This window comes from Condylura cristata, unplaced genomic scaffold, assembly GCF_000260355.1.
Source record: "Condylura cristata isolate star-nosed mole 26May11 unplaced genomic scaffold, ConCri1.0 scaffold00006, whole genome shotgun sequence".
NCBI lineage: Eukaryota > Metazoa > Chordata > Mammalia > Eulipotyphla > Talpidae > Condylura > Condylura cristata.
Window position 1 is genome coordinate 55,410,108 of NW_004567107.1, and position 9,399 is coordinate 55,419,506.

Here is a 9,399-nt window from a genome sequence, read left to right on the forward strand (position 1 = left end):
CATTGCATTGCCCTCAGCAAACTGCATGACCATGCAGATTCCTCATTGTCTCATTTTTAAAGTTGGGATTGCACTAGTAATGTGTTTTTGGGCGGTAGCACCAAGTCATGGGGCTCTTGTGTAAAAATGTGATTTGGAAAACTGAATGGTAATGTTGCCTTTCTTTAGTTACAGTGAGCCAGACAGCGTTCTATGAGCATCTAAAAGTACAGAAATGTGCTGAGGAAGGCAGCGGCCACACTGTGTACCTTTTTATCCCCTTCTCCAGTCCAAATAAATCTTATGTGTCAATGTATCTTCCTTAATCCATCTGCCCTATTAGGGGTTCATTCCTGTGAGTGTTCGCACCCCCGCTTATGGGAAGTAAATTTTGTCCAGACTTTCCCTGAATTTGCCAGAAAAGAGAAACCTTTATCTTCTTTGGGATTTATTCTAAAAATGCATATCTCATCAGGGTTCCAATTGTATTTTCTGGAGATTCTGGATGTCTAGAATGATCTTGCATTTGTTTATTTCATCATTGCTTAATTTGAATTGGTCTGATCACATGGGCATTTATTTTATACCTTGAGTAATAACCCAATGTTATTTTATTTTTTTTGCTCAAATTGTTCCAGATTTAGCCAATACCCTTTCAGTGTATTTTTTGACATAGACCTATGTAGGTTTTGTTGTTGTTATTAGCACATTTTTACTTTCTGATGTTACAAGATGATCTAGTCTCCTCTGGCATATTACCTGCTCCAATCCTAGAACCAGCAGGTTTTTCCCCAAGGAGACCTGGTTAATTACTAAATGATTCCAATTATATGAGATTTTAGCAGAGGCAGACACATAGTAAGAATATCAGTAGTCGTCCTTTAATGGAGTGAGAGATGCAGCAATAGACAAGGAGAAAATAAGTGAAGTACAGTGAAATGATTCTATATTATATTATAGTGATGGAATATGATAGTATGAACTTGGCAAAACCCTAGAACAGTGTAATACGTGTGTATCTGAAATCTTTATGTGTTTGTTTCTGCTGTCTATAGTTTATGTGGACTTTCTCACATGAATTATTTGGAAGACTAACGTACATCATCTCAGGTTGGTTCTTTGTTGTCAAATCTTCCTTTCCAATGTAAGAAAATTAGTTTTTGGGTTTAGGACTCATCCTAAATCCATAACAATATCATGTTGAGATACTTAATATAATGATATCTGCAAAGATCCCATTTCCAAATAAATTCACATTCACAGGCTTAGGAGGTTAGGATTTGCGCATATCTTTTCAGCTTACTTACTTATTACCACACTGCCCAACTTATTACTTTTCTTCTGGACTCTAGAGAAGAGCAAAGGTAGGCAGGACTAAGGCTAGATTTTTCAGGACCAAAGATGCAAGCCGGTGCTTCTCAGAGGACTGGCTTCTCTCCAGCCTATGCAGGAGCTCTGGCAAGTCCTGCACAATCAAGCCACTTGGAGGTAACTGGAGATGGTAACTTCAGCTGCTAGCACAAATTTGCTGCTTAAAGGTAAATGTATAGAATACAGAATACAGAAACTGTATACTTTACTGGTGGTGGATAAGTCACTTTATATTGTAGTATAAAAATTCTGAAAATATATTTGTACTTAGTCCAAAGTAAATCTCCCTCCACACAGACTCCTTCACTTCCCTATCCTGAGGCAACAATTACCAACTTTCCAGAAATATCCTGTGCTTATGCAATCACACATACAAATATTTCTAAAATTTAATTAGAAGTTACTCAGGATACATAATCCTGTAGGGCTATTTTTTCCCCCACTCACCAACATACCATATTTACTAGCTATGCCACATTCTAGGTACTGGTTATTAATTTTAAGGAAACTTCATAATTTCTTTATAAATTTTATTTATATATATTATATCATTATTCATTTTTAAACAATTTTTGCGCTCCCCCCAGGTGTAGTCCCCATAGAATTTTCTCCCTCAATTCACCCAGCACCATCACCACCGTCCCCTGTGCCTCTTCCTCCCTCCTCATCCCTCTCCCTCCCTTCCTCCTCTCCCCCCCTGCAGGATGCCTCTGGCTTATAATTGTCTGCTTATTTTTGGGAAACTACATAATTTAATTTCTCATTTATCATCATTTAAATTGTTTCACATCTTTTGCTATTAAAAACTACAGTGAATATTATACACACGTGCAACTGCAGACTAAATTCTTACTTTTTTTAATTTGATTTTTGTATAGATATTGCTATTTTTATATAGGTGTTATATACATTTATTCCCCCCTGAGCAGTGTTATGCCACGCTCTTGCCAACACTATCAGAACATTACATGTATAAAAAGAGAAGAGAGAAAATCAAGAAGAGAAAAATCAATCTCATTCATATAAACACAACTGCAGGTAGTTTAATTTAGCGTTGCCCTGGTTTTGCATATTTTTTCCTTCCACGTTGATTGGCTCCCGTCTTTTTTCCGTTATTATGGGAAAGCCCCCAAAATCTAGCCTCCTGCCATAGGAGCTGAGACCGAAGGCTGAGAAAAAAGCCTTTCTTTTTCTTCTTTCTCTCCTTATTTAAACCACAGAAAGCCGGTCTCGAATGGCTCAGCCCGCACTTTTAAGACGCGCGATTCCGACCTGTGGTTCACTTCGCAGGTCCCTCTCAGAGCCCACACAGTCCTCGGAGCGTGGACTCACTGTTAGTGGACTCAACGCTCGGGAAGCGTCTGCCTGCGGGCTCCGTCTGCCTGGCCCCGCAGGCGCCTCCGAGTAGGCGCCTGCGCTCAGTCGGAGCCGCCCTCCTGCATTAGAGCCAGCCCGCCAAGGGCGGAGCCGGGACGCGCGGGTGTCGCACTATGGCGAAATTTTGAGCAGCATACCGGAGTGTTAACACTAAAGAGATATTAAGAAATGGTATGAGATAGAGACCCAGAGAGTGGGAAGATCAGGTTGGGATACTGAGTCTTAGTCACAGGGGATGTTTGGAGGAAGGAACTTGACACATAGGAGGCATTCAGTCCTTCCGCTCGAAACAAACAAGAAAAAAAGAACTAAAACCAGTGAAGATGGCAGAATAGGAAGTTACAAGGGCCCATTCCAGAGCAGAAACACCGAAAGGTAAGCGTCAGAGTTGTATTTGTGGGAACTCTGAAAATAGCCAAAGGTGTACAGCAATCAAGTCAACCCTCCATGAATAAAAAGACGAGAAACACTGTATAATTGGGATAGGAATAACGACCTAAAGGGAGTCAGAAGGATTTTATGAGAAAATTATGAGAAATGGGTACTGATGTATGCCAAGAAAATAGGCAAATATCCTAGAGATGAAATAGCCAAATTCACAAACTGTGGGAAACATTTTGGCAAGTCTTCATAATTATTAACTAAACGCCCGATTGACTTGAAAAAATGTATTCAAACAAATATTTGTATGAGTAGTCATAGCACCACTCACAATATTCAAAAGGTGAAAACGATGACCTTTGAAATGTTCTTTCGCCAGATGAAAAGGGATAAACAATAGACTATTTAGCTATAAGCAGGAGTGAAGCCGCTACTGGCAGGTTCCTGAACGTTGGGCTGGGCTTTGAAGTGGAGGTGCTGGAGGACAGGGAGCAGGGAGGCATCCTGGAGGATTTTCCAAAGGTCCTAGAGGCTTGTAAGGGTGAACCAGTTTCACTTGTTGCAATGATTCTTTGGGTAAAATACCAAAATATGGTGGGGGTTCAGATACTGCAACCCAGTGAACAACCAGGCATAGGATGACATGTTAATCCTAGGTCTCCTTGGGGTATCCATTCATCACCATATTCCATCCATTCCAAGAATCGCCTTTTGTCATCTGAGATCCAGATGTGTCTAATAATCTATGGTGTGTATTAAATAAATAAATGTTAAGTGCTTTAGCTATGTGTTTGCGTGTTTATTAGTTGATACTTGTCTCTTGGTCCAACCATCCCCTCTGGCATGATAATAGATACTTAGTAAAATGTTGACAAATAAATGAGTGAATGGCTAAACAATCTTTTTACAATTTGAGCCTTTGATCTGTTGACAATTTGACGCAAGAAAGGCCATGTAACCCATTTTATTTTCCTAGCTCATAAGGGTTAAAACTCACAGGTAAAAGGCTCGCAAGCGGAAGGACACACTCAGATGTATGCCCAGGCTCTGAATACACACTCCTGAAAACTCCAACCCAATGAAAAGACACTACCAGAGTTGCTTTTTTTTTTTTTAAGAAACATTTTATGGCTATATAAAAAGCGGGGAAAGCAAAAACTCATTGATAGTTGAAACTAGATTGCAGGAGAGAATTGAGTGCGTGGAGTAGGTCTTGAGTTTTGGGCTTCAGCAATGCTTTAATACTGGGCTGTCGGCAAAAAGTATAAAGAAAAAAAATATTAGAAGCCGAAAGTGAAAAACACACGACTCCTCCCTTCCTATTTTTCTGTCATCCCACCAGGTGTTCATAAACGCGTGCACAAGGTACTCGTCCCAACAGCCACCCCCAAGGCCTTGTGCCTTATCTGGACGCTGCCACTGGCAGCAGCCTCCGCTGCACTTCCGTGGCTCCCTGATCTTGCCCCGCGCGCGAACGCTGCGGGGCTTGGTTGTTCTGGAGCTCCCGTGGCCTCCAGAGACCTCAGGGGTGTCAGAGTAAGAACATAAAACCAATATGGAGAACTTGACGCCCAAATGCCATGTATCAGCACGTACCAAAGAGACCTCCTTACTCACTCTATTCTTTCCCGTTGCAGTCTTGGCACCGGACTGCTCCCCTAATCGTTTCTCACCAGGCCAGTTCTCTGAACACTTTTTTTTAAAAAGATTTAATTATGCAAAAAAAAAAGATTTAATTATGCTTACAAGACCTGGGAGATGGGGGAGGAGAATAAGAGATTTCACCCAAGACAGAGTTGGGAACAGAACCGGAGGAAACACTCGGCCAAAGGGAAGAGAGGGAGACAGGAGAGGTCCCCTTTGCCTGGTGGGTCAGCTGCCAGAATGGAGCTCTAACTCTAACTCGTGCTGCAATAGTTGGGATAGCTTCTTAGTGCCGCTCTTTAACCCTTTGTGCCAGCAGGGAAGGTCCCAAACACGCTTCTATAAATAGCTTCCCTAGTCCTTAGCCACCACATTAGTCATCCAACGCACTCTCTGAACACACGGTATTATATCGCTCAAAGTCTATTTCCCAGAATGTCCAAACTTAGGAGGGTAAGGCTCCCGTTTTGTCTGATTTGCTTTTGCATCCCACCTAGCACGCGACTAAGCAGTAGGAACTTACCTTAAAAGAAGTTAGGTAGGATCGAGATGGGAAAAAAAAATGTGCAAAATGATGTAAAAATAAACATTGTAATAAAAAAAAGATTAAAAAAGAAGTTAGGTAGGAAGGAAGGAAGTGAAGAACGAAAGAAGGGAAGAAGAACGGCAAATAAGGGTAAGCGTGCTTGGGATAAATGTTTAATTAGCAGGGCTATTCAATTTATTTTTTTGCGTATGGCCCAATTCAATCGTCTAATTCTCCTCCCACTGGGTACCTTCCCTTTCTTGCTTCGCCCAGTAGCCCCAGTCAGCCACTCGCAGGACTCGAAATCCCTAGCGCAAAGGTCCCTTGGTGGAGAGAGAGGTTGAGCAGGCCCCAAGTGCAGCTTGCAGGTGCTCTGCTGTCCACCCAGTCCAAGAACCTCTCTCCATGGTCCTGCTAGGCTTCCCTGAGGCCCAAGAAGCTTAGTGCCCATCTTAGAACAAAAATAGGATACATTTCAGTGTTTTCAACTTGTGATTTACCTGAAATATTCTTGTTAATTGTTAAAAGTCTTACATTGTGGGGAGGGAAATACACTGGGCTATGGTGAGGGCACATGGGTGATTTGGTGATGGAAAACCCAAGGGGATTGCAACTGAGATGGTAAAATGCACAAAACCCACTCTAGTGAATCCTGTCACTCCCCACACCTCTAGACCTATACCCCAGTTCTTGTATGAATAAATAAATATTTATTTTTAAAAAGAAAGCAAAGAGAACCACATTCTATCTCCTTTTCTCTTGGGAAGTTTGAGGGGAGTATTTAAGAGAAGGTCTCTGTTTCTAAGAGAGTGCAGCAAATCCCTGACTGCCAACTATGAGGTTGGAGACAGTCTCAGAACCCCAACCCTGGGATGACTTTAGAAAACTCCACCATAAAGACCAGAGGGTAGTGTTTAGTAGAGTGTTGCAATAAAACTATCAGATGCATTGGCCCTCCCTGGTGGCCCAATAGGTTAAAGCACAGAACTAAGAAGCTATCTGCAGCCACTATAGCATGAATTTGATATCTGGCCAGGGAGGTGACCCAAATGGCTAGGGAGACTTTTCTGAACCTGCCCATTGCTCCCCTAAGGAGTGTATTTCAGTAGATCTGCCTGTTCTGTGCTCCACTCTGTCTCAGGTGAATCCTCTCACCCCCTGCATCTCTGGCCTGTACCCCAGTTCTTGTGTGCATAAATAAATGAAATCTTAAAAAAAAAAAAACTGCAAGATGCAGCCACAAACAACTGACTGTGGAAACACAATGTCGTCCAGGGACCTAGACGAGCTGATGGGGAAACTCGGCCCCCATTTGGCTCAGAGAAGGACCCATTTTGTCTTCAATGCTCTACTGTCTAGGTTCTGACTTGCAGAAAACAATATTTGTGGGGTGTGGGGTGGGCTAGGTTATGAGATGAACTTCAACGTGTAAGTCTACCTCTGCTATTTCCAGCCTGGGCAGCTGATGGTAAGACTGGGGCTATCCCTTCAGTCAGCAGAGTGTGAACTGAGGTCAGGCCCAAGACCTTACTCTCCCCTGGCCAAATTTCTCTTCTGAGAAGGAGTGCAACGGGGTGAGAAAATTCTCAAAATTCAAGCTCTTGTACTGGCCCCCTCACCTGCAGAATCTTTCTCAGGGCCCATACCTGCTAGCCACTGCCTTGGGTGGCCCCCGCAGCTGTGCGCAGGTACTTGAGGACAACCTGGTGGCCACGTTCCTCAGCCAGGTCCACGGGCAGGCGACCCCAGGCATCTGGCACATCCAGCCTCGCCCCCGCCTGATGCAGCGCCACCAGCGTGTCCAGGAAGCCCTCCCGGGCAGCGTCGTGCACCGGCCGCGTGAGGGTGGCGGGGTCGGCGCAGTTGGGATCCGCGCCGTGGAGCAGCAGCAGCTTCGCCACGCGGACGCTGCCCATCATCATGACCTGTGGGGAGATCACAGTGGTTAAGTTGGGGGCAAGCAGCAAAGGTAGGATTCATTTAGAGAAATTATTCGTGGGCTCTCCCTGGTAGCGCAACGGGTTACAGCACAGCACTGTGGAGCTCTCCGCAGCCACCGTAGCGAGTTGGATCCCGACTAGGGGGCTGAAGCACACAGCGCAGGAGACCTCTCCTGACCCAGCTGCTCCTTTCAGCAGTGAATTTCGGTCGATCTGCTTGTTCTGCCCCCCACCCTGTCTCTGGGGAAGCCTCTCACCCCAAAACCTCTGACCTGTACCCCAGTTCTTGCATGCATAAATAAATAAATACTAAAAAAAAAAAACCTATTCATGAAGCCCTACGCGATCCATTTTTCAGTACATGTTTTATCCCATTGTGTTAGTTTTGCAGACTGCTGGCTAAACCTACAGAACACTGCCAGAGGCACAAAAAACAGCAAAATGGCAAGGAAAAAGTGATGTTTACTATAGTCTTTTAATGTGAAATTATGCAAGGTCAGGAAACGGTGTATGTTTCACTACTGTCTAGCTAAGGTTAAAAAAAAAAAAGTCCTCCATTCTGAGCACAAAGCTGGTTTTAAATGTTATTATATTTCACATTACTGAAAAACAACCTAATTAAGCATTTAAATCATAATGCAATACAAAAGCAAAAATGAAATATAATATTTGTGCTTAAATGCATACGTTCAAAAAATTATCCAACTTTCTTCTTTTCCCTTTTTATTAACACAATCTCTTCTAACATATTCCAGAACCCAAGCTCTCCAAGCTGGTGACATTTCAGGATAAAAAATTATTAATCATGCATGAATTATTTAAAAAAAAAATCATGCTTGTTTTACTTCTATAAGCACTGAACAATCTCATCTCAAAACCTTTATGCTTCAAATTCCAAATCATCTTAACTTGTAAGGTATTTTGTTTTGTTTTTATATCTATTTGTTAAAGTGTATAAAAGTTATCCTATGAAACACTGTTTCATAAAAGGAAGATTCACATAAAGTTTATGAAGTCTCAAGTAGTTGCTTTCCTTTGTCTTATAATATTGACATTTTGCAATGTACATTTGTATCATACACTTATTTGTTTATATCAGAAACGATGCTTCATGTTGGGAAATAAAAGTAGGGTGATTACTACCAAGAAGAATTCATTTCACACTGAGATTTAGGAAGTTACTGAAGTAGGGGTGAAGGGTTAGGAACCAGCACTATAAAAAATCAACACGGAAAAACCAACTATCCTCCCACCCCCCTCATTCCACGCCCATAGGAGGGGAAATAATGGCTTTTCTGAACAATGAGGAATTGAAAACTCTATCAAAATAATTTATATCAAGTAAGTTAAAATAATAACAAATCATAAAATAATAACAGGAGATACACTCTGCCTCAACGGTAACTAAGCTGATAACATTTCAGGAGCGGTTACAAGAATATTTTTTCTTAACATATGCCTGTATTTTCTAAAACCTTGCAGCAAAAATATAGTTGGGGTTAAAATAAAAACAAACACAACAAATATATAGTTGTAACTAATTTCAGTCGACATTTATTTTAACACCCGTCGATTTTTTTACTGGAAACTTCCCCTCCCCCGCCAAGCTCGGAAGGTGATCAGCTCCATTCAGAGATCTGTAAGTTCGGTTTAAAGTGGTCCCAGAAAATCTTACATTTCTTTAAACTGTTGCGTATCACCTCAGCATTTGTAAATTTTGTATCTGATCTGACCGGTCTATATTAACAATAGGCTTTCCCTTCCAATCGTTACATAGGCTACAGACCTGAGCCCCGAGTGCCTCCTCCCTCATTCCAGCGAAGACTTCCTGAGCCACCAGGGCTTCGACTAAAGCCAAACCCCATCTGAAAACTCCTCAGGAATTCTCCCCTTCATCCTGAATCGAAACACTAGCTAAGTTCTGACTCCCTTACAAACCCAATCCTCTAAAATAGCCCGCCTTTCTCCCAGCAGTTATCTGCAGACCCACCTGAATTGGTCTCCGACCCAGACCGTTCAGTGCGTCGGGCTGCGCCCCAGACTCCAGCAGCGCCCTTACTTCTTCCACCTGGCCCCGGGCGGCGGCTGAGGCTAGCCGGTCTGCGGTGGGATCCATACTGCTTCCCTTTGCTCTCCCTCTCTCTCACTCTCTTCCCCTAACCCTCCTTCCTCCGCCTCTCC

General features: G+C 42.8%; 1 protein-coding gene across 2 annotated transcripts; it reads right to left on the reverse strand.

Moving 5' to 3' along the window:
• Window positions 1-4,086: 4,086 nt before the first annotated feature.
• Window positions 4,087-9,369, reverse strand: LOC101622797 (cyclin-dependent kinase inhibitor 2A-like). 2 transcript variants are annotated; one of them, XM_004678019.2, is made up of 3 exons: window positions 9,209-9,369; window positions 6,925-7,203; window positions 4,087-4,357 (listed from the first exon to the last, which is right to left on the reverse strand). In XM_004678019.2, exons 1-2 carry the CDS (start codon window positions 9,332-9,334, stop codon window positions 6,928-6,930), a joined length of 402 nt encoding a protein of 133 aa, XP_004678076.1. In that variant the 5' UTR covers window positions 9,335-9,369; the 3' UTR covers window positions 4,087-4,357; window positions 6,925-6,927. The 2 variants fall into 2 exon arrangements, with proteins under 2 accessions (XP_004678076.1, XP_012576730.1); XM_012721276.1 differs by having other exon boundaries at window positions 6,898-7,203.
• Window positions 9,370-9,399: the final 30 nt, after the last annotated feature.